This window comes from Sceloporus occidentalis, unplaced genomic scaffold (genome assembly GCF_023333645.1).
Source record: "Sceloporus occidentalis isolate IW3139 unplaced genomic scaffold, rSceOcc1.0.p SCAF_25, whole genome shotgun sequence".
Taxonomy (NCBI): domain Eukaryota; kingdom Metazoa; phylum Chordata; class Lepidosauria; order Squamata; family Phrynosomatidae; genus Sceloporus; species Sceloporus occidentalis.
The window spans coordinates 7,635,508-7,660,093 of NW_028317005.1; the positions used below are offsets into that span (position 1 = coordinate 7,635,508).

Below are 24,586 nucleotides of genomic sequence, written 5' to 3' on the forward strand. Positions count from 1 at the left end.
GGGCATATTCACAACGGCATTTTTAGGAAACCATGCGCTACCGCAAAACTTAAACAGACTAAAGAATCTAGGTGTATGTTTGTATGTATGTTATAATGTAAGCATTTAAGTTGTGTGTTTTATGTTAGATTAGCAGTCCTTTGCTGTATAGGAATGTTTATGAAGCAAATGTTTATTCATTTTAGGAAACTACTTTGATCAAGGACTGAGTAGCAAGTTTTTTCAACTTTAGCATTTAAGTATTCACATTCAAATGTTTTTTTATGAACCTTTACCAGGAACAGTGTTTGGCCATGGTTTGAACAACTTCACCTAAACATATTCATAACAATTACGTCATTCATGCATAATTTGTTATGTATGGAGCATTCCCGGAATTAGATGTGACACAGATATACATAGAAAACGGTATGCACAACCCTCCACAGAACAGGCAAAGATTTGCAGTGGAGGGTATATGCCTAATGACTAAAAATAAGAATGATTCCTATACATTATAATTAATCATGTTGCTTTGTGGATTTTCATTTTCAATGACAGTAATATACTGAAATACGTGAAGGCTGTTTTCAGCTGGAATTTGTGGAAGGGGGTATTTATCTCCTTCCTTTAGGGTGTTATGTTTGTGTTCTTAGGGGCGTTACATTTGTGGGAGATTAACACTGGGTGTCTCCTTAGACCTTGCAGGGTGTTCAGTCTCTCTCCCAGGGGCGTCTCATTAAACGTCTGAGGTGTCCTGTTGCTGCACATCCATACTTGACTGCTCCTCGACTAGTCCCCCCTACCTCCTCTATCTTCCGTTCAGGTCATCTCTCATCCGGTTGCTCGCTCTACGTGGTCATTTTTACGTTCTGATGTCCGTTTAATCCGATCAAGAAGAGATCCCTGCTACTCACTACTCCACATCGCCCGGAGATAACAGAGTCAGTTCCCCCTCACTCATATCCTGGACTACCCCTTGTGTCATGTCAGAACTAATGGGGAAAGGCAGCCCAATCCCCGCACCAGCCCGTAAAGCTGAACTATTTAAGCTCTTATTTCATCCCTCTTCTTCCCCCTCCCGACCATTTGCTTCTGGTGCAATTGGGGAGCTCTCTCAAATTCAGGGTACTTTGAATACTTTGGTGCACTCGGTGCAAGACATCAGGACAGGTTGCTAACCCTGGAAGCCTGCTCTGCTCCCTCGGTCCAACCCCCACCCACCCCATTTGAGGTAACCCCAGGTCTTCAGATGAGAAGTAATCGACCTATTTTTACTCCAGCACACTTTATCCCAGCTAATCTTAGGAGGGACATCTTGGAAGGGAGGACATCAATCTAGTTTCCCTCCTTATTGCGTCCCATGAGAACAAAGCATTCGTCTGCGGGGACTTCTCTGTGTTTGTCAAATCCAAGCACCCCAGACTGGTAAAAAAAATTAACCATCCTTGAGTTTGTCTGGCCTTTAGCTTATTCAGAGATGTAATATGCTCTTTACACTCTCACCACAGAGAGGAATTGGACCTATACCTCTATTTGAGTTGGGCTACAAATACCGGGGCTCAGCATTTTATAGCTCATTCTCCTCTAAAACGGCAGCATGCCCTGGCTCAGTTTAATTACGTGACCGATTGGAACAAGGTAGACACTTAACTTTTCTGTTGCAATTTCACCAGCCTTAAAGTACAGGCTCCCGTTGGCTGAAAGCCCTCTCCAGTTAGCCCGGCCCTATCTAGTTCAGTAGTACCCCCCACACACTTTCGTGCAGCCCCCAAGTCCACAGACTGTCTGGGGGCGCCCCATTAACTTTTTAGATCGTTCTCAGATCTGTAATAATTTTAACTTCTCTGGCTGCAACTAAAGTCAATGCAGATTACTATACCATATGGCCTACCCACAAACCATGTGCCCTGTCAAAATGTTTCCCAAATCCTGACTATCCCCGGTTAACCTTGATCGGCTCAGAGTTTTGTTGGAACCTCATCCCTCACTCGACATTGCATTACATTTATTTATACAGAGCCGGCAGATTCTGCAGTGCTGTTACAGTCAGTAGAAGAATTTAGAAACACATACAATAACAAACTGGTGCAAAGGAGAAGAGGGCCCTGCTCATGCGGGCTTAAAATCTAGTCAGTAAAATGTCTTCTTGAAAGGTTTGCATCATGGTTTCTTTACAAGTGTAGTGTCTTTACCAGATTCCATATGCGTGGCTATCCAAAGCCAACATCTCTGATGCCATCTGATGCCTTCCGGGGTCAAGTGGAAGGACAGATACTACTTTGTGACCCGCCTTACTTTCAGCCGAGAACCAGAGCCCCTCCATTCTACTTTCTAGTTCTAGATTGACACCTTTTGTTGCTTGATGCCAGTAGGCTGATTACCTTATCTCTGTCTCCCAGCACTAGACGATCCTTCAACCGAGGGTGGACTCTGTTCACTCAGTTACTTCGAGATTATGGCCTCTCTGACTCCTTCTCCCTACATTCAGCTCTACCTTTTGCCAACTTCTGTCACACCAATTTCAAGCTTCCCCCAATACAATAAAATTATATAAGTAAGGACTATACACCCATGTCCCCACAGAGGTTGCCTATCAATGGAGAAGTATTCAGATCCCTGTCGAAAATGTTAGATTCAGCTCCTTTTGAGGCCCACACAAATATCATCCTAAAGGCCAGGTGAGTTCACGTCAAATTCCAATAGCTCCCAAATTCTTAGGGTGCAAGACTGGCAGTCCTATTTCTCGCACATAACCAATCGCATCAGACAGGTTCATGCCTCCAAATCCCTTAATACCCTTCCCTTCACTCCTGGTGCCCAGTTAAGTTACTGAAGATTTTGGTGGTCTTTCTCTAACAGGTATGGGGACAGCCCTTTACTACCTTTGCCCACTAACACCCTTACCAAGACAGATCTTATGTCATATATCAATCAACTGGGTTACAATCCCAACTCCTTCTCAAGCAAGTCCTTCCTTATTGGGGCAGAATCCGCAGACTCTTAACACAACATACCGGTGCACATCATCAAGAGATTAGGAAGATGGAAATCTTCATGCTATGACAGATATATCCTGAACCCGGAAATGGGGTTGAGAAAAGCCTTCAAAGACCTTGCAAAATGATTAGCATTTCACAACCTTATAAATAAACCCTACTCTGCTCCTACTCTCAGCATTGTTTCCTTTCTTTGGCCCCTATCTTATCTACTAAGGGGGAGTTTTCGGGGCCTAGGCATTATTCAGACCCACTGGGAGTTTCACACATGTTTTACCCATACCACAAATATATTATATATCTATATAATTTTGATTTGTATTAATGTTTACTTTTCTTAAAGTTCATTTGTGTCAAGTTGTTCAGGAAGGCAAACACCTTGATGCAAGATGGCTGGCCTGTCAGGCAAAGTAATGTATCCCTTAAGACAAAAATTTAGTTTTTCACCCTCCAACTGGTTCCCCCTCAGGCTGGACTCTTGGGTTTGAGCTGTTTTGGTACTTGCAAATTATTTACCCCCCCCCCCCCCGCAGGATTACCTATAACTCAGACAGTGTAGAAGTCAGAAAAGCCAAGTCAGCCACGAATGGAGTGATACAGTTTCGTAGGAATCCAGCCAAAGATAAGTACAAGCACTATTTAATGAAATAATAATGTAGCACTACAGAACCTGCTTTAGTGCTATAAATAAAACATAATAATTACGCTCCCATGTGGCAACCTTCCAAAGCTTTGACGCTGAACACTGTGAGGCAGCTCTTCCAGGCAGCACTCGCAACACTGTTACCATCCACTACTCCCGCTGGCCATACCCCTCCACGCCTCTTGCCATACACCCCAACACAGGTGTCCAGATTTGTAATGTTGGGCGTATGTTAACTTCCTGCTCTCAGGATCTATATGATTATATATTCCCTGTTATGTTGTTTGCTTTATATGGGTTGGAGTGAGGACAAAGGACATTACTGCAGAATCTCCAGTTCCCAAAACTAAGTGTCCCTTAGACTTTCCAAAACAAGTAAACTGACTTAATAAATAATAAAATAAGTGTAACTCTAAGATTTCATTTTGCCGAGTTACTCCTCCCTATTGGTGGAAGCCTTTGTAAGCCTAGGATGAACAGGAAACTAATCAGTGGTAAAACTTTTATATCCAAATGATTTCCCGTCTTGAACTTGCTTTCTTCTCCCTACTTATTCTAGGGCTGTTAACACATTTTACCAAAATAGTTTTAGGGTACTGAAACTGTTAAAGGAATTACATCAAGCATAAAAAAGTATCTTGAGAATTAAGGCTCATAAAATCAGTTTTAAGAAAACCAGATAAACAAGTTGAGCTGTTTCTACAATCTTTATCATTCCCAAATTAATGTATTTACACTAGCTTTAGTCTGTGTTGTTGTTTTTTTTTTAGATATTTGGCTTAAATGTATGGGGTCATTTTATCTTGAATGAATCTCAGATTACTATATTAAATTTTGTTTTAAAGAGGCAAAATAACCCGTTATTTTTAAACAACATATCTCTAAACAATTCTGCTGAATGAATATTTTTTTTTATGCATCTTAGCTAAAGTTATGCAGTGGTTAAAAGATACACTATTAATCGCATAGCAATATTTCTTAAAGGGGAAATATTCCTACAAATTATATTTTTTAATGCCTGTTGGAGTCAATTTTGGACCCTCGCGGGTTGTTCTGCAGGCAAATTCCAGCATGCATTTAAATTTTGTCTCACGTCCAGGTCCCCCCATGGCTGCCTTATCCAGGGGAGGACTTAGAGATGAGAGATTCTCAGTAGAAAACCCACACAGGGCAGTATCAGTATTCAATCTTTTGTATGCTAGTAACACATCAATGTTCAGATGACAAATGCTGCAGACACCAACTCTGCTGTTTGACCGATGCAGGATACCGTATCGCTGATCATTTTTAGGGCTGCAACTAACGATTATTTTAATAATCGATTAGTTGGCCGATTATTTTTTCGATTAATCGATTAATCGGATAAAAAAAAACAATATGCAAATTTTTCGTTTATTTAAAATAATTTAATGAACTGGATGTTAAAAAACAACTTAAAATTTACATTAACATTCTTATTTTGTTATGATGTAATAAAAAACAATATTTTCAAAGTACAAGAACCCAAACACAATATTTATGAAACAAAATAACCCCAAACATTCTGAAAAGAGGTGGACTATTACTGTTCAAGAAACTTTGCCCCAGCCCTGACACTTTGCACCCAGCACTTTGCACCCAGCACCCAGCACTTTGCACCCAGCCCTGGCACATTGCACCCAGCACTTTGCAGCCAGCCCTGGCACCCAGCACTCAGCACTTTGCCCCAGCCCTGGCACTTTGCACCCAGCACTTTGCACCCAGAACTTTGCACCCAGCCCTGGCACTTTGCACCCAGCACTTTGCACCCAGCACTCAGCACTTTGCCCCAGCCCTGGCACTTTGCACCCAGCACTTTGCCCCAGCCCTGGCACTTTGCACCCAGCCCTGGCACTTTGCACCCAGCACTTTGCACCCAGCCCTGGCACATTGCACCCAGCACTTTGCAGCCAGCCCTGGCACCCAGCACTCAGCACTTTGCCCCAGCCCTGGCACTTTGCACCCAGCACTTTGCACCCAGAACTTTGCACCCAGAACTTTGCACCCAGCCCTGGCACTTTGCACCCAGCACTTTGCACCCAGCACTCAGCACTTTGCCCCAGCCCTGGCACTTTGCACCCAGCACTTTGCCCCAGCCCTGGCACTTTGCACCCAGCCCTGGCACTTTGCACCCAGCACTTTGCACCCAGCACTTTGCACCCAGAACTTTGCACTTTGCCCCAGCCCTGGCACTTTGCACCCAGTCCTGGCACTTTGCACCCAGCACTTTGCACTGTGCCCCTGCACCCAGTCTCCCACTCTGCCCTGCACCCAGCCCTGCCCCCACATTCTGCCCTGCCCCCACACTCACACCCTGCCCCCACTCTGCCCTGCACCAACACTCACACCCTGCCCTGCATCCCCACCCCCACTCTGCCCTGCACCCACACTCACACCCTGCATCCCCACCCCCACTATGCCCTGCACCCACACTCACACCCTGCATCCCCACCCCCACTCTGCCCTGCACCCAGTCTCCTGCCCTGCCCCCACACTCACACCCTGCCCTGCATCCCCACCCCCACTCTGCCCTGCACTCAGTCTCCTACCCTGGCCTGCCCCCCCACCCCCACTCTGCCCTGCATCCCCTGAAACCCCACCCCCACCCCCGCGAATCGCTCTGTGCGAATGGAGCCACTCGCACAGAGCGATTCGCACAGACATGAAGAATACTTACCTCCGGAACGCGTCACATCCGTCACGCAACTAAAAGAAGGCGGAGACTGCAGAGCATGTAGCAGAAGCGGGGAACGCTCGCGGAGGTAAGTAAAAGGAGCCGAGTGCTCCAACAACGAATCGATCACTCAATTAATCGATAACGGAAATCGTCGACAACGATTTCCGTTATCGATTATTATCGATTTTATCGATTCGTTGTTTCAGCCCTAATCATTTTTTGATATTTTTACATAGAAATTAAATCAAACCCATTGCTTGCAAATCTTAAAAATTCATACTGCCTAAGTCTGACTCCATATATGCATTTATTATATGAATATAACCAAAATAGATGGCTTTTATTACACTTTTTCATTGATAGAAGATTCCATAGTGCTGTTACAGCGGCAGGGGGATATATTTTCGAATATTTTAATACAAAAACAAAAAGCTATTCAGGAATGTAAGTTTTCTGTGGGAGATGTATTACTGTGTAAAAAGCTGTTAAAGAAGAACACATAGCAATTACCCTTCTGTATTTCTCATACCCTGTCTGAACTTTTTTATCTTTATAACCTCTGACATGGTTAAGGGATATAACGTAAGCTGTAATACCAGTAATGTAATATTGTATAAACTGTTACACCATGGCATTAAATAACTAAAGGATAGGGTTACATCCTGCATCCTGATCCTCTTTGATTTCACAATAAGAAGAGATTAGTAATTATTACATACCTCATCAATACGCCCTACTGCTCCATAAATCTTCACTATCTGTCCAATGAGACATGGGAAATTGTTACCGATTTCTTTTAATATGGAAAGAGACCCAGCCAACGCAAGTGGCTCATATGCTGATATCTCTACAAATATATTAAGGATGATTTCACTGTAGCTTGGATCAGATAAATATTCAGTGAGAACAGGAACAATTTCTGTTAGAACCTAGGAATAAAACAAATAATATTAACATCTGCTATTTATCAAACAGAGAATGTATACGTAAACAACTGTTGATGATGAGAATGAAAGGGTAAGTCCCTAATGTCATCACCCACCACTAGGTTTATATTTACCAACCTGAGATTCTACAGCTAAACACTTCTTCCATTATTATGGAATCTTATTACACATTCTTATTACACGTTCTAAAGAGTCAAACACAATTGGCTTCTGAAAGGAAAGGGCCAAGTTGTGTCTGCAAAATATGTGGTTAACATGCAAAGTTTTGCAAGTATGCAACTGCTGATGATTCAAAAGTGGCTGAGTTGGAGAAAACTGTTCCTTCTAACAGTGGGGAGATCAGACTATTTTGCATGTATGGGATCCTGAATGTATGGAAGCCCAAGCAAATAGTGGTGGAAGTGGACTTTATTGTTAAGAGGACACAAAAATTTGTTGCTTGACCGAAACAATCAGTTTGCTGTGTTCTGTTGACACATTATTGAGGTGCTGGGGTTGATCTTAGTTCATATTGCTACCCACAACAATGTCAGAGGGGAATGGAGGGTCCTAAACATTATTTTAGGGATTTAGAATATAAAGTTAGGGAATTGACCTCCAAGCTAGTAACTTGTGAGATACCACCTGTGTCACATGCAACACAAGAACATGGGAGATCAGGAAGATTAATGGACAGCTAGATTTTTGGTGTTTGGAGAGCTTGGGTTTTCAGTGCACAAGGCTGATTTCTCGTTCTTGGCAGTACTGATGGACTGCACAGGGCCGGCCCTACAATGGAGCCGACTGGGGCAATTGCGGCACTTTTGAAGCGGAGGAGAGAGAGAGGGGCACCGAGTGGTTTTCGCTTACCCGCTCGGCGCCCCTCTCTCTCTCCTCTGCGGCGAGTTTACCTGTTCGGTCTCTGTGCCGGCTTGTAATGCAGAGCGCCGGAAGTGACGTGAATTTCCGGCGCTCAGCATTACAAGCCGGCACCGTGGCAGCACAGGGAGACTCGCCGCAGGACTGTTTAAGGGTACGTACCGGTGGGGGTGGGGGTGGGGGCCCCAGGCGGCGTTAAGTCTTCGGCCGGCCCTGGGACTGCACCTCAGTGGAAGAAGGTCTAGAACAGCCGTGTGGCTGAAATGACGTTTTTATGGGCTTTTTTAGCAAAAAAAACCCAAGTGGAAACCTAGCCTAAAGGTAAGAAAAGGGATAGTTTAGATAATAGGGAGATGACCATTTTCAAAGTGGATGACAATTTCAAAAGGGGCAAATAAACATATCAGTTCAATTAAATGTACAAATACAAGAATTTTAACTGGTAAAATAGGAGAACAAAACTGCAAACAAACAGTATGACATGATAGCTGGGAGACACTAATGATTAATCAATCATTTTAGAGGGTTACATACTTTTTCAGCAGGATGGGACAAGTAGATTGGCGGTGGAGTCTGCTTATATCTAAAACCAGCCTTAAATGTATACATTTTACAATAACTCGGTGCCAGCTTATTATCTTCATCCAAATGCATCCTTCATCCATCAGAAACCTCTCCCTCCCATTAATTGCCTTGGAGATACATTTCTCCAGATGCATTTCCAGCTCAACAATTTGCATATGCAAAATACTCACTCCCAGCCAGCACTAACTAGACCCTCCTGTTTATATTTCGTCCAATTGATCCCTGGCCAGTCCGAATTCTTAAAACCGGTGTGGTCCGGAAAAAAAAGGACTGCTTGCAGAGTCAGGATAGCATTGGGGTCACTTAACACACAGCGTGCGAGCAACGATTAAGACACAGTCCAGACTAGGTAGGTGTGTGCAATGTTAGAGTGTGTGTTAAAGTCAACGAGTAAGTTAGTGTGTATGTAAATGTATGAGTCTTAGAGTGAGTGTGTGTTAGTTACGAAGGGCAAGTACAGGCCAGGGGTCACCTGGCCCAGAGAGCCAGAGGGTGCCAGCCCTCTCCTGTAAAGCACCCCTATTAAACCAATATATATATATATATATATATATATATATATATTCACACAATGTACAGAACCCTTGTAAGAATCCTTAAAAATACAATTACAAATTTGTATTCATGTAATTACATAAATTAGATGAACAAAGCATGTAAATGAAAACTAAACCAGTCTCTTGACTATATTAAGTGTTTTGTTTCTTCTTTCACTTGAAAATCTATTTGATGTTTGTCTTGCGGTTTCCTCATTATTTTTCTTCATGACATAATTTCTACAAAATGTTTACCTAACTCTCCTTTTTCCCGCATTAAAGAGTGGCATACACCAGTCACTTACATAAGGGGTGTTCTGGGCAGAGTCAGTACTATGTATAATTGAAACAATCTGTTTTAATCAAAGTGATTTGACACAGAAGTATAAAAGGGTGATTCAACATTCAAGCGGGCCTGAAATCTGCCATCAGTGACACTGTAAGGCTGCATAGACTGGGGATTAAAACTATGCCATAAAAATAACACAGACTGATGAACGACCACCCAAGAAATTAGAGGGGAAACAAGGCTCAAATATTCTTTAACTAGAGAACAAATCATCAAAGATTCTGCAAATCATACCATTCATTTTATGGTTTAATCAGCATTTAAGTAGGTAATTAATCTTTTTCTTTACATGTTCTTTCAGTAGGAGTTGTAAAGAATGAATTAAACTAGTACTGGCCTAAGAAATGGTTCCATATTAGTGACTTCAGCTTCAATGGGCATTCTCAGGTAGTCTGAACAACTAGGGAAAGGAAGTTCAAGGCATCATGAAATTTGAAGTGAAATGCTGATCATCATGCTACCTGACCATGTCTAAGAGGTAACATTTTAATAAGGGAAATAGTATGATGAAATGCATGAGTGCAGAAGATAGGAGGAACATGAAGATCTGGACTTTGCATTCCTTTGAACAATGTCTGGGGGCTCCCCCATCAAGGTCCATCAATAGTGCTTCAACATGTGCTCAAAGGCTTTATAGACCCTAAACACAATTAATTGATTTAATTAAGGAATGTAAGAAAATATACATTTAAAATATACTACAGCAATGTAATGATATGCTAACCATGTATCTATCATAGTTAAATGGTCCTGTGAAGCTGCTTAAAATTTAGGCTGGACGGCATCCTGGTGACCCCTGGCAGAAGCACTACTTATAGGGAGTATTTATGAAGTTAGTGGATTAAGAATCTACCTGGGTCAATCATGCTCAAATGCGGATGGAGTATAGGACAGAGCTAATAGTTTAACCTTTGTCTCCATCTGTGCCCCTATAAATGTGTTGAAATAAGCCCAATTGCTTATGTGGTATCTGTGGTCACAGGACTAGGGAGGTCTCAAGAGGTTACTTAAAAAAAAAAAGTATGCCAAAAGTAAGGTTCTACTGCAGACCCAACAAAGATTTAATGATTTTGCCATGGTGTTTTCTTTAACAATAAACTATTATATGGTCATATCAAAACAGTAATAATAAATGATTTTCTGGATTTATCTACCGGGTGAGACAAAAGCTGATAGTGTTTGACAGACAGGAGTCAATTCACTGATGTACACTAATTTTTTTTTAGGGAAAGCCAAACTCTTTCTGCAGCCAAAGCTCACTGGGGTTGGCCATTGATAGCGAATAGTGAAGTGAGGGAGGTAAACCACAACTCTCCTGCAAACTCTCTTTAATGAATAAGCTCTGAATAAGTGTTGAAAAGTGTAGACAATCCCCTCCAACTGTAGATTTTGTCTACTGATCCTGCTTTTTTTTTCTCAGTGATCAATTGAATTGGTACTATTTAGATAACTTTTTAAACACATTTTTTTAATCAAGAAAAAAACATTGTGAACTATAAAAATTCAAGTGTTAATGGTGTTTAAGATTATATTACCAAGAATGTGGTTACAACCACATACCCCTACCTGGGAGCAAATACACCATATAAAATGGAAAAAGGTATTTCATTTATAATTGTTAACAACAAATGCTTTGGAAAACTCTGGGAACATTGAACAAAGAAAAATAACAATAAATAATAGCTGAAAGACAAAAATACTATCTGCCATTGATCATGACTGAAAATATTTCATGCATTACTATATATCAGGGGTCCTCAAACTTTTTAAACAGGGGGCCAGTTCACGGTCCCTCAGACAGTTGGAGGGCCGGACTATAGGGGCTGGCAGTATGTTCCCCCACAGGCATACAGCCTCCAGCCATACAGTATGGCTGGAGGCTGTATGCCTGTGTACTGCCCCATTTCAGTGTTCCGACCACGGCTCCGGCCATAGCAGGACCGGAGGATCGGTGGTTCACTTCTTCTCTTCTTCTCCGCTCCTCCGCGCTCGGTTGCCATGGGTGCACGCATGGGACGTCAGTCCCCGCGTTTTTAAAGTAAACGCGTGCCGCAGGGACTTCACAGAGGCATCCTTGTGTTCCGAAAGCATCTTTCGGAACACATGGATGTCCTGAGGCAAAAACACCCGGCGGGCCGGGTAAATGGCCGTAGTTTGAGGACCCCAGCTATATATGAACCAGGTAAGGAAATATAATTAAAGTATAGTATTCATTAGCTATATGGATTTAGAATTAATCAGTGCAGGGCAAATAAACTCTCATCATTCTTTTATTTGTTTAATGGAAATCCATGATCAATGGCAGATAGTATTTTGGTCTTTCAACTATTATTTATTGTTATTCTTCTTTTAAATGTTCTCAATGTATGTAATATTAACAATCAATAAAACATACTAATGTAAAAATGAAAAATAAATAAAATACAGTACAAATCTAGTTATAATTAGCTAGCAAATCAATATATTTGAGGGTAATTTTCACCTGCTCTTGTAAAAACAGGAGAAACACAATTTAAAAAAAACCTTTTTTCCCCATTTTTAGGTCATGAAAATGTTATAACCATAAAATAATAATTTATTAAATTAGAAATAGGAGAATAGCCATCTAGCAAAAAAATGGTTAAAAAAAAAAAGCTCTGTTATTTGGGAAGTCTTCAAGCACAAAATACCCCTGGTCATGAAGGGGTTAAAGAGCCACCACAACATTTCAGAAGCCCACAGTCAAGACGCTGCTGTTACCTGTGGTTGTTTTTGTTTAGCAACTTCTTGTAATAACCGTAACAAATGATGCTGCTCGTTGTCATCTAAGTGAGGCATCTGCGAAACCAGTTCTCTCAGACAGGCATTTACTGGCTGGGGCTGCATCTCATATACAGATGGAAGTACTCGCAAAAGCATACTATTACCTACAAGACATTAAAAAAACATATGTGCATTAGAGGGAGTAACTGTTAATCATTACTAATGATTTCCCATCAAATCATGTATTTAATTTTTCACAAACGGCAGTCTCTGCTTTATCCTACAGTTCGTTCTCTTTGCTCCAACTGAAATCATATCCTTATGTTCTCCACAATTACTTACTTTTAACTTTTTTTAAAATCTTTCCCCTGCTTTTCCATGTGTCACTTAATTATCATATTTATAAAAACATGGAAATAGTTGTTTGGGTTGTATGTGTACATAGAATTCTGACTTATTCACAGAACCAATGATTGAATGTCATGCGCGTGCTCCTTTCTATTTTTACAGCTTTACTTTGTGTATTTGGGACTATTGCCAATGAACAAAGTTCTCCTACAGGTATACAGCATATGGATGTTTAATATTTTATTTTCATTTGGCCTCTAGACTATGTTTTACAGTTCCCAAGCACCTTTCATATTGGTATTTCACACATTGTAGTTAACTATGTAATATATTCCATGCTCCCTTGTTAGCATTTTGCACACATTTTCAGTATAAATAGAATTGAACAATTCAGTATTATATTAAGTTAAGTTGTTCTCTGGAACAATGAAAAATGTAGTTAGAACCCAAAGAAATATTTCTCATTGCTACTGTATTACGTCAAAAGGCAGTAATTCAAATGCAAGGCAGCCCTCCCACGTCTGATTATTTACTGCTAAAAGCTGGAAATCCCATACTACAGATAGGAATTAAATACAGCTGAAAACGCGATGGCGTTAGCATGCCCTTTCCTAATGGGTTCCTAATAATGTTTGAAAAAAAGTAAACCACTGAGGTTACCAAAGTTATAACATATGACTAATTCCCTAATAAAGCAGAAACTTGCAAAAAGCAACCTCTTTTCAGACTGTTTTCTATCGCTTATTCACAGACTGAGTCAAGAAGAACTTGAAACCAAAAAACAAAGGGATAAACAATAAAAAAAACCAAGTTAAGCACAGAGAAACAAAAATGTTAAGAGTAGTGTATGTTTATTAGATGAAAACATTTCAAACAACATTGAACTTCAAATGATGTTATATTTAAAGTCATGCCTGTTTTTTTACAATAAATTGTATACACACATAATTTTTTAGGCTTTTGCATGCAATTTTAGTGTGAAAGAAGTAACACGATGTATTCAGAGATCCAGGGCTGTAACATAAGGATGACATGTGTGTTAAGAAAGAGAGTTTACTAATTTATAAGCATGGTTCATTTCATTCTACATGGAGCCTGGTCTTCTCCATGAGGTTGAAGGACACTTGTGTAGAGTATGGCTCATGTTCAAATGCTGGATGTCAAAATAACAAGTATATCCTACTAAAATCCACGCTAAATAAGCTAGTGAAATATCAACACATTCAAAGACCTAAAATGAGACTCAAAGAATAGAAGCAAATACAAAAAAACTATGTAAATATCAGCAACTTGATTCTAGCAGATAATTTGCGAGAGCAACTAGCTTTTACTTGCTTAGGTTGCAAATCAAATACCACCCTCACGTGAAAACCATGTCCAATTGTGTACATAATAGATATATGGAAAAAGATGATTAAATACACTCCCAATGTAGAGCTGCTAACTCTTTTGACTCCTCAGATACTCTTACATAATCAATCCCAAAACAAGAGACGCTCATACATAAAAGGTAAAACAATATATAAAAATATTATATAATTATTATATAAAATAATATGTTAATGACAATGATCATATGTCCCTTTAGTTAAAACTGCATGTCACTGGCATATACATATAGAATGAGTAGGCACCACTCCAGCTAGTGGAATACTTTGTGCGTGACTCAACAACATGGGAACAAAACAGAACATAACATGTAAGTGTGGTTTTTTTATTATTGCATTTATCTTTCACAATAGATAACATATTCTACATCACCTAAAGCAGACATAATATGGATGACATGCATTATTATCTTTTATTCATAAAGCGCCAACAATTTACGCAGCACTTCTTACAATACATATAATTAAGGGGTATGGCAAGACTAGAATTGACATACTAAGACAAACCGATCTATTAGGTAGAGAAGGCCCTGCTCACAAGTTTACAATCTAGCTTAAAACAATGTGAAATCTGAACATTTAATTTATGATTTAGGGACATCTCCAAAATACTTGTGATTTGTGCTCCTGTAAAATAGTGTTTTAGTCCTATTATCATAACTAAAACTCCTCCCATGGTTTTAAGCCTTCAACACCTAAAACGGACATATACCAAAAGAACTCATCCCAAACAATTAACTAAGTCACTAAAAAAAGAAATAAAACATTGTTTTATAGAGTAACTACTGTTAGCTATAGAATTTAGTTTAAAAGAATATGGTTATTCAAACATAGACAGCAATAGTATGAGCATCAAAATCTCCGCTGTCATGCTAAAACTATGTAGTAAGATGATCTTGGTTCCAGGCTGTTACAGTTTCTGTCCTTTAAAACTGGAGAGGGTTTCCATTTTCCGTGTTTAGTAGCATATAAATGCAACAAAATACTTCCCCTGTACAATAAAATGCCCACAAATATTTGTATTTTGGTGCAGATGATGGGTCTCTAGGAGAGATCATTCATAGACCAGGGTGGGTCGATGTGCCAACCTACTCCAATGTGGAAGACAGACTTGATCATCCAGCATGTAGCACAGAACATGAACACTCTTCTTCCTATGCTTTCATAACAAAGAGAGGCCATGTAAAAATCCATTTGTCATGAGAAGCATTACCTGCCTGAGAGTTAAAACTAGGAGATGATTTCCACAGCCTGGTTTAACTGGGTCTGCCAAGGGGTCTTAAGTTATATGGGCATTTATGTCGGTCATTCAGGAATAGCAGCATACAGATCAGACAGAGCTCAATTGGGCTTTATTTTTATAGCTTCGGTTTTGAGGTTCAGAATGTTCTAAAAATGAGTTTTTATGATGCTATATATGATCCAAGAAAATGGTTTTGCTTATGATCCAAATCAAAAGGGGATTTGTCACATACTATCGCATATATTGCCCATCAATAATCTATGTATGTAGCATTTTATTCATTTTTAATTTATGTAACTGAGACACAACATTTAAGATCATGGGTATAATTAATCTCACATAACCAAAAACATTATCTCGACTAAGTAATGAGAATTCAAATGGGGTAGCCATGTTTATTTTTCAGTTTTGAAGTTTGAGTCCTTTCACAATCCTGGAAACTCTATCTTGATAAATTACGTGCAACAGAATTACTGATAAAACCGCTGGCATGATAACATTCTATAGAAGGTGATCGGTGATGTAAATGTATATTCCTGGCAAGCAGTCTTCTAATAATGTTACGATTCAGTAAATAAATGCAAGTGCAACAAGATGGTTTATATACGGAGAGTATATGTATAATGTGGTGTGGAGCACTTTAAGGAATAGTTTTCTTCAACATGAAAACATTAGTTTCATATTTTCTGACAATGATAAGCAATAAGAATGTAGTTAATATTTCAGTTGAAGGCGCGCAGCGTATAAAGCAGGCAAAACATATTTATACCACATCACTCTCTGTGCATAAATTATTTTCCTGCGTAAAGGACTGGATTTACATTCCAGGCACATATAGATATAAAGAATGCTGGCAACCTCTTACTAAAAATAAAATAAATACAATTAAAAAATACTGTGGCTTTGCTGGAGGGAACAATTGGAAATTATCACGGGTTTGATTAAAAAAGGAAGGACAGATGGAAGTAAGGGGCCATAGTAACCATTCCATTGGTTACTATGGTGATTAGACCCCTTTTCACCAAAATAGTTTTTAATACATAACCCCCAGACAGACGCCAAGCCTGTCCTTATTCCAGATATGAAACAGAACCAACAACAAGGCAGCAAGCCCTTTCTCTATCAGTTCTAGATAAACTTAAATATGTTATTATTAGATTATAAAATGCAACCCAGACGCTACAAAAAAAAATGTTAACTCTCTTATATTTGAAATACAAGAAGCAAGGTAGTGTTTTGGCAGTTTCCCCCAGAAATTACAGTTCTCTATAATTTCACACTTTGTGCGGCAGGAGCTTCATGGAAAAGCCCACTCAGTCACACCAGAACCATTTGTCAAATGAAGAAATATAGAGCCTACCGATTCATCGAGGGACAGTGTTACAACGGGGCACACTAAACCATCTGCAGCAGTACAGGGGGCAGCTATGGTGTCCACAATGATTATTTTCCTTCATTGTACTTATGACATTAGAATCACAACATGGAAGGCCCTGTTATAATTTCAAATGGTTTCACTGCTGGTAATAGATATGGACATGAATAAAGGGCCAAGATGTTTCCAGATCAGAGATCCCAGCGCTAGGATTGGGTTTCTTCTTGTGTGTTGGAGGGTTAAGGTACCTTCCAACATTCCACTTATCCAATCTGCCATCAGAGTTATTAAAACCACCCCTGACTGCACCCTTAGCCTACTTCATCTTTTGATGAGCAAACCTAAACCCTTCTTTTGATCTTAATGATAAGTCAGATTTCATAACATGTGTCAGTGTAGAGCTAACTATAATGTTAAGGTTATAGAGCTTGTATAAGGATGTACAATCACAAAACAAGTAATCTCTCAAATTGAGTCTGACTGGATAAGCAAAATAGCATTCAGACTAAGGAAATATTTATTCTTATCTGGAACAGTTTAGTACATTACCTGTACCCCAAGTGAACAATGCAATGACATATCTTGCACAATGTCCAATATATTGTACTTATTGATACATGGGACAAGCACACCACATATATGAAACACTTTGAGCTGCTCAATGAAATATTCTACACACACACACATATATATATATATACAGTGGGGCAAAAAAGTATTTAGTCAGCCACCAATTGTGCAAGTTCTCCCACTTACAAAGATGAGAGAGGCCTGTAATTTTCACCATAGGTACACTTCAACTATGAGAGACAGAATGGGACAACAAAGTCCATAAATCACATTGTCTGATTTTTAAAGAATTTATTTGCATATTATGGTGGAAAATAAGTATTTGGTCAATAACAAAAGTTCATATCAATACTTTGTTATATACCCCAAAGCATGATGTTTCCACCCCCATGCTTCACCGTAGGTATGGTGTTCTTTGGATGCAACTCCTCCAAACACGACGAGTTGAGTTTCTACCAAAAAGTTCTACCTTGGTTTCATCTGACCATATGACATTCCCCAATCCTCTTCTGATTCATCAAAATGCTCTCTAGCAAACTTCAGACGGGCCCGGACATGTACTGGCTTAAGAAGGGGGACCCCTCTGGCACTGCATGATTTGAGTCCCTGGCGGCGTAGTGTGTTACTGATGGTAGCCTTTGTTACTTTGGTCCCAGCTCTCAGCAGGCCATTCACTAGGTCCCCCCGTGTGGTTCTGGGATTTTTGCTCACCGTTCTTGTGATCATTTTGACACCACGGGGTGAGATCTTGCGTGGAGCCCCAGATCGAAGGAGATTATCAGTGGTCCTGTATGTCTTCCATTTTCCAATAATTGCTCCCACAGTTGATTTCTTCACACCAAGCTGCTTGCCTATTGCAGATTCAGTCTTCCCAGCCTGGTGCAGGTCTACAAATTTGTTTCTGGTGTCCTTCGACAGCTCTTTGGTCTTGGCCATAGTGGGGTTTGGAGTGTGACTGTTTAAGGTTGTGGACACAGGGCCGGCCTTAGGGGTGTGCCGGCCTTAGGGGTTATGCTTTAATGTAAGTCCCGGGCAGGGGTGCCGAGCAGTTGTTCGTGAAGTTTTCAGCAACCGATCAGCGCCCCTCACTCTCCGTGACTCTGTTGCGGTTCCGGCGTTTCATGCTGAGCACCGAAATATGATGTCATATTTCAGCGCTCAGCTGTAAACGCCGGGACCGTGACGGAGTCACGGAGAGTGAAGGGCGCCGAGCGGAATGTTAAATAAAGTTAAAGCAGCAAAAAAAACAAACGATGCTTTAATGTAAGTCCCGGGCAGGGGTGCCGAGCGGTTGTTCGTGAAGTTTTCAGCAACCCCTCACTCTCCGTGACTCTGTTGCGTTGCCGGCGTTTCATGCTGAGTACCAAAATATGATGTCATATTCCGGCGCTCAGCTGTAAACGCCAGGATCGTGAAATGAAAGCATCGTTTTTTTGTTATTTTAACTTTATTTAACATCCAGAGTGGCAGAGCGAGAAGACGGACGCCTCCCGCTCCCACCGCAGGACTCAACAAGGTAAGTAAGCATAATTAGAAGTAGGGAGAGGGGGTGAGGGGAAGGCAGTGAGATGGGCCAGAGTGGGGGGGAGGCAGTGAGATGAGGCAGGGGGGGGCAGTGAGATGGGGCAGAGGGGGGCAGTGAGATGGGGCAGAGGGGGTGTTAGGGACCAGGAACCAGACGGACACAAAACGTAAAATGCAATCACCTTTATTGTAATGACAATAGTGAACAAAGCCAAATCGTGATCCAAAAGCATATACCAAAAGACAAGCCGGGGTCAGGAACCAAGACGGGTACTCAGACAAGCCGGGGTCAGGAATACAGAGATCAGCGAAGTCAGGAACAAGCCAGGAATCAGGAGCTGGGATGGACGTCAGAGAAAGCGAGGTCGAACACAGGAACACAGGAACACAGGAACACAGGAACACAGGAACACAGGAACACAGGAACACAGGAACACAGGAACACAGGAACACAGGAACACAGGAACACAGGAACACAGGAATAGCACTTGCAGCCGGAAACAACACAAGGGCAAGGAGGAAGTGAAGTTTAGCTGCTTAAATAGCCAAAAGGGGCTGGCTGTGGGCTGGACAATGGGCTGAGTCACAGGAGTGACAGGAGTGTAGCCATGGCAACCCAGCCAGGCTGTAAGCCTCCAGCAATGCAGCAGAAAAGCAGCTAGACCATAACAGGGGGGCAGTGAGATGGGGCAGAGGGGGGCAGTGAGGTGGGGCAGAGGGGGGGGGCAGTGAGATGGGGCAGAGGGGGGCAGTGAGATGTAACAGAGGGGGGTGAGGCAATGGGAAGGGGCAGAGGTGGTAGATAGTGAGAAAGGGGAGTTTTGTGACAAGATTTTTTTTTCTTTCCTTTTTTGGGATGGGGGGGTGCCACAGGAGTAGTCCGCACAGGGCGCCAGAACACTTAAGGCCGGCTCTGTGAGGACAGGTGTCTTTTATACTGATAACAAGTTCAAACAGGTGCCATTAATACAGGTAACGAGTGGAGGACAGAGGAGACTCTCAAAGATGTTACAGGTCTGTGAGAGCCAGATATCTTGCTTGTTTGTAGGTGACCAAATACTTATTTTACCGAGGAATTTACCAATGAATTCATTAGAAATCCTACAATGTGATTTCCTGTATTCTATTCCATGGTGAAAATTACAGGCCTCTCTCATCTTTGTAAGTGGGAGAACTTGCACAATTGGTGGCTAACTAAATACTTTTTTGCCCCACTGTATATATATATATATACACCGTATTTGCTCGATTATAAGACAAGGTTTTTTCAGAGCAAATGCTCTGAAAAATACCCCTCGTCTTATAATCGGGGTCGTCTTATAATCAGACCTCAAATAGGTCTGACTATGAGACAACTAAGATCTAGATCCCCCGCAGCTGCAGGGGACCTGGATGCTCCTGTCTCCCCCCACCCCGCCCCACTTACCGGTGCTTCTGAGTCCCCGGTGTGTAGCCGGGGCAGCGTGTAGATGTCTACGCGATTCGCGTAGACAACTTACGCTGCAGCCGGAAGGAGGTGTGGCTAGTAGCGGGGGTTGTTTGCGTCCATGGCGCAGACCTTCCCCGGCTGTCAGAGATCAGAGTTCCCCGCACCGGTGCGGCACGGTCTCTCTGATGATAAGTTTGGAGGAGGGAGGGGGAGGGAGTGTTAAATGGGGGGCATAAGGCATTTCTGGAGGCAGAGTGTTCTATGAAATGCCTTTTAACCCCCTTAATGCCACTCTGCCTCCTGAAAGGCCTTAAACCTCCCTATATGCCACTCTGCCCCATAATATGCCTTTTAACCCCCTTAATGCCAGAGTGGCATATAGGGGTATAAGGCATTTCTGGAGGCAGAGTGGCACATAGGGGGTCAAAAGGCATATCATGGGGTACAGTGGCATATAGGGTTAAAAGGCATATCATGGGGCACAGTGGCATATAGGGGGGTATAAGGCATTTCTGGGGCGGATGTGCATAACTGGGGGGGCAGGTTGGAAAATAGAAGGAAATAAAACCAAAATATTTTTCTCAATCATAGCTTTTATTAAAAAAAATAGTTTACATGAATTAACATTTACTGGTAAAACTTTTTTCCTATAGGGTCGTCTTATATTCAGGCTTTTTCTTTTTTTTTCCTAAATTAATATTCAGATTTGGGGGGTCATCTTATAATCGAGCAAATACGGTATATATTAAATAAACATGTTAGTAAAGAGGTACTCAGAACTTTGCAATTTAACTCTGCATTATAAGGAATTTATTCTATCAAGCAATTTCATATCTGGAATAATAACTCTACACTCATAATTTACATAATTCATAGAATAAATGAGTGTAAATCAGTTACATGATTATCACCAATCAGCATCTGCATAATTATTATCCCTAAAATAATTTCAGCAAATTCAATACCATGATGACACCTTAATGCTAGGAGATGATTTCCATGCCTTAAATAAATAAATTCTCTAAGCTAACTCTCCACCTAAACGTCAATCAGTCTTAACTACCCCGCTGTGAAAGAACGGAATCAAATTAATGTCTGAAATGACAGTCCATCAATTCCAACAAGTATCCTGCCTATCCTCTTCCTGCCTCAGAGGGTCTGTATTTACAACCCGATTTGCCGAATATCACAAGCATCTTTTCCTTTTACCTGCTTGTGCCCGAAGTTGGAGCCACAATAAAATATGGGGATTGCTACAAACACATGAGGATGACATGACTTGTCTCTTGATTTAATTACAATACAGCTGGATCAGTTGCAGATAGTTTTTGGTTGGAGATAGTGCTTGCCATATCAAAAGTGTTCCTATCAAAAATTATTAATGAGACTAAATGTTGCATATTTGAAGAATACGCTCTGGTAAAGATTTGGTTATTCAACAGTGCTAGGACTTACGTTTTGGTTACAAAAGTGGAACAGGACCTTTTATGAAAAGCATAGTTATAATCAGCTAAACTATCTTTTAATTTTTTTGTTATTATTTTACACTGCATCATTGGATGCCTCTCATGGGATGTAGGTCTGGCCCTGGGATCTAACACAGACCCTTGCAGCCCCTGAATTGCAAGGCAGCCCCCAAGTCTTCTTAGTGCAGAAGCAGGATCTTTAAAACTAGCCCTATTACAAGGCTTGTTAACATGCCACTTCTGAATATTTTGAGCAAAATTGTATTTAATTGCTCCATGATATAAGTGCACATAAGTGAGCACTAATATCACACGTTCAATAACATATAACAAGGCACAGCCGTAGAGATGCAAAATAGGTTACATACATGGGGAGGGGACCCTCAACAGAGCTTGCAGGGGGCCAAAGGATTTTGTCTTACGTCAATGATCTGGCCTTTAAACGCATCTATTCTCAAGAGGTAGCTTTAATTCTTGCTGATCCAGATTGGTAGAACTAACTGAACAGTATGATTGGGTCAGAATAAGGGGAAAGCTGTTTTATGGTATCATTAGAATTGTATATGTGTATGGAGAGACTGTGAGTGGTTCTAATTAAATAATTCTCTGTGAGTATAATGATCAGACATATTGTTTTATACTGCACTGTTTCTTTGAATAGTCGGCCCCATGTTTCTGATAGTGTAAGTAAAAATGAATGGATTCAAAGTCTTATCAGCTGTGTTCTGTAGTGTTACAGCACAGCCAAAGCAGCACTGCCTCCTAGTGACACAGCAGGCAAATGTTCATAATATCAGCAATATCAGAACTAGTTCACTTTGAAACGAAATACCGCATACCGTGATGTGAAAAAATAATGTACCCCGTTTCCATTTTCTTCTATTTTGTTTTGTCACATTTAAATACTTCAGATCATCCAACTTATTTTAATATAATTGCAGCTTTTAAAATGATGATTTTATTTATTGAAGGTAAATAGTTAATCAAAACCTCTATCACCCATGTGAAAAAGTAATTCCCCCCTAAACCTAATAACTGTTATGGCACCCATGGTAGCAACAACTTTAATCAAACATTGCCAATGAGTCTTTCGGTCCACTCTTCTTTGCAGAATAGTATTCATTAATTCACATTAGGTTTTCAATCATGAACTGCCTTTTTAAGGTTATGCCACAGGATCTCAACCGGATTCAAGTTAGGACTTTGACTGGGCCGCTCCAAAACCTTTTTTTGTTTGTTTTTTTGTGACTGTCTTTGAAGCTTTCTTGGAGGAATTTTGGTAGGTTGCCCACTCCTGAGAAGGTTCACCATTGCTCCACCTTTTCACCATTTGTAAGTAATGGCTCTCATTGTAATTTGCTGGAGTTCCAGACCTCCAGGAATGGATTTGTAACCCTTTCCATATTGATAGATGCCAATGACTTTGTTCTTGAATTTCTTTAGATTATGTGTTGCTTTTTGAGACATTTAGCCTACTTCAATTTGCAAGACAGGTTCTATTTAATTAATGTTTCGATTCAACAGGGCTGGCAGTTATCACACCTGGGTGTGTCAAGTGAAATTACATTTGGTTAATTGGTTGATTTAGTAATCATAATGTAGAAACGGCATTTTGTGTTTACTCTTTGATTATCTTTGTCTAATATTAAAATTAGTGATCTGAAATATTTAAGTGTGAAAAATAAGCAAAACTGAAGATATTGGGAAGGGGAAATACTTTTTTCTTCATATATAGTGAAAGCCAAGGATGTCTAATTCTATGTACAGACAGGCTTTTTACGAAGGAATGCATCTATTGAGGTTAACATAACGATAGCAGTAAAAGTTAACTGCAGGAAATATACATTTACTTCCATTTGCTCCCTGGCATGAGTCCAGCCCAGCAGAACAGAGGAGGTAAAATATTATAGCTCAATACATATAGAACAGCAAATAACCAACAGGGTGAGATGTACTGCGCCCAGTGTGATTATAACATTAAGTTTTATAACCTCTAATGAATTTATAACCGCAATTCTGTTTTGTGTAAATGAGGCACAGCCTGCAGGATATGGCTCTATTCATAATAGTGCAAGGTCCGTCTGTAAATCATCGGACCTTTAACGCAATAACAGTAGAGGTTACTATTTAGAATAGAATCCAAAAAGAAGATGAAACACAAACAAGACAAAAAATAGTAAAATAGAAAGAAATAACAGGAATACTAAACATTATACTCATATGATATGGCATAGATTTGCAGTTACTAATTGACAAAAGATTTGGAGACTTCTATGCAAACTCATGGCTAGAAAATGTTTACTAGACCACTCATCTGCAACAATACAATCATTACAGCAGTTCTGATCCTGATTTTACAATATCGTAGCTTGGCTGTTATAAAATTCTCATATATATATTTCAGCTGCCTTTCCCATTGCCAGTCAATTCTTAATACATATTTGCTCACTAAACAAGCCAGGGCATGCCCAATTCTGAGTAGACCCTTGCTGCCCCTAACAGAGAAAAGTCACCTCCTTTTTAAAAATATTAATTTGCCATCCATGTGATAATGGATTGCTGGTATATCTCATTTTTAAATATCATAAAGGCTGTAGTGATAAGTGGGAATAACACATTATTACACTGTTTCCTAGAAAGAGTGTGCTCTTTAGGTAGGACACAGATTTCAATCTTTCTCCAATAATTTTTCATATCTCTTCCAGATGATGCAGCAGAGGAGACGGCATGAAGCCAAAAGCGTAAGAGACACTTGGTGTTACAAGAAATGTAAGGTCAGTGATCTCTCACAGTACCAAGGACTTCAGTTTTGGACATTTTCCCAGTCTCTACTAAATAATTGGCAGTTACCTGGACAGATTGATATATGTATACATATTCTTCACTGTCATTAGTCAGGCTGCATTCTTT

The 24,586-nt window shown here is 40.5% G+C and overlaps 1 protein-coding gene across 1 annotated transcript in view; it reads right to left on the reverse strand.

The window, feature by feature from the left end:
* LOC149300349 (ventricular zone-expressed PH domain-containing protein homolog 1-like) overlaps positions 1–24,586 on the reverse strand; it is a 135,774-nt gene that overhangs the window by 77,189 nt on the left and 33,999 nt on the right. Inside the window, exons 4-5 of the mRNA XM_089485306.1 lie at positions 12,331–12,497; positions 7,036–7,245 (exon numbers count right to left, since the gene is read on the reverse strand). Coding sequence (XP_089341432.1) covers positions 7,036–7,245; positions 12,331–12,497 — 377 coding nt within the window. The remainder of the gene's footprint in view (positions 1–7,035; positions 7,246–12,330; positions 12,498–24,586) is intronic.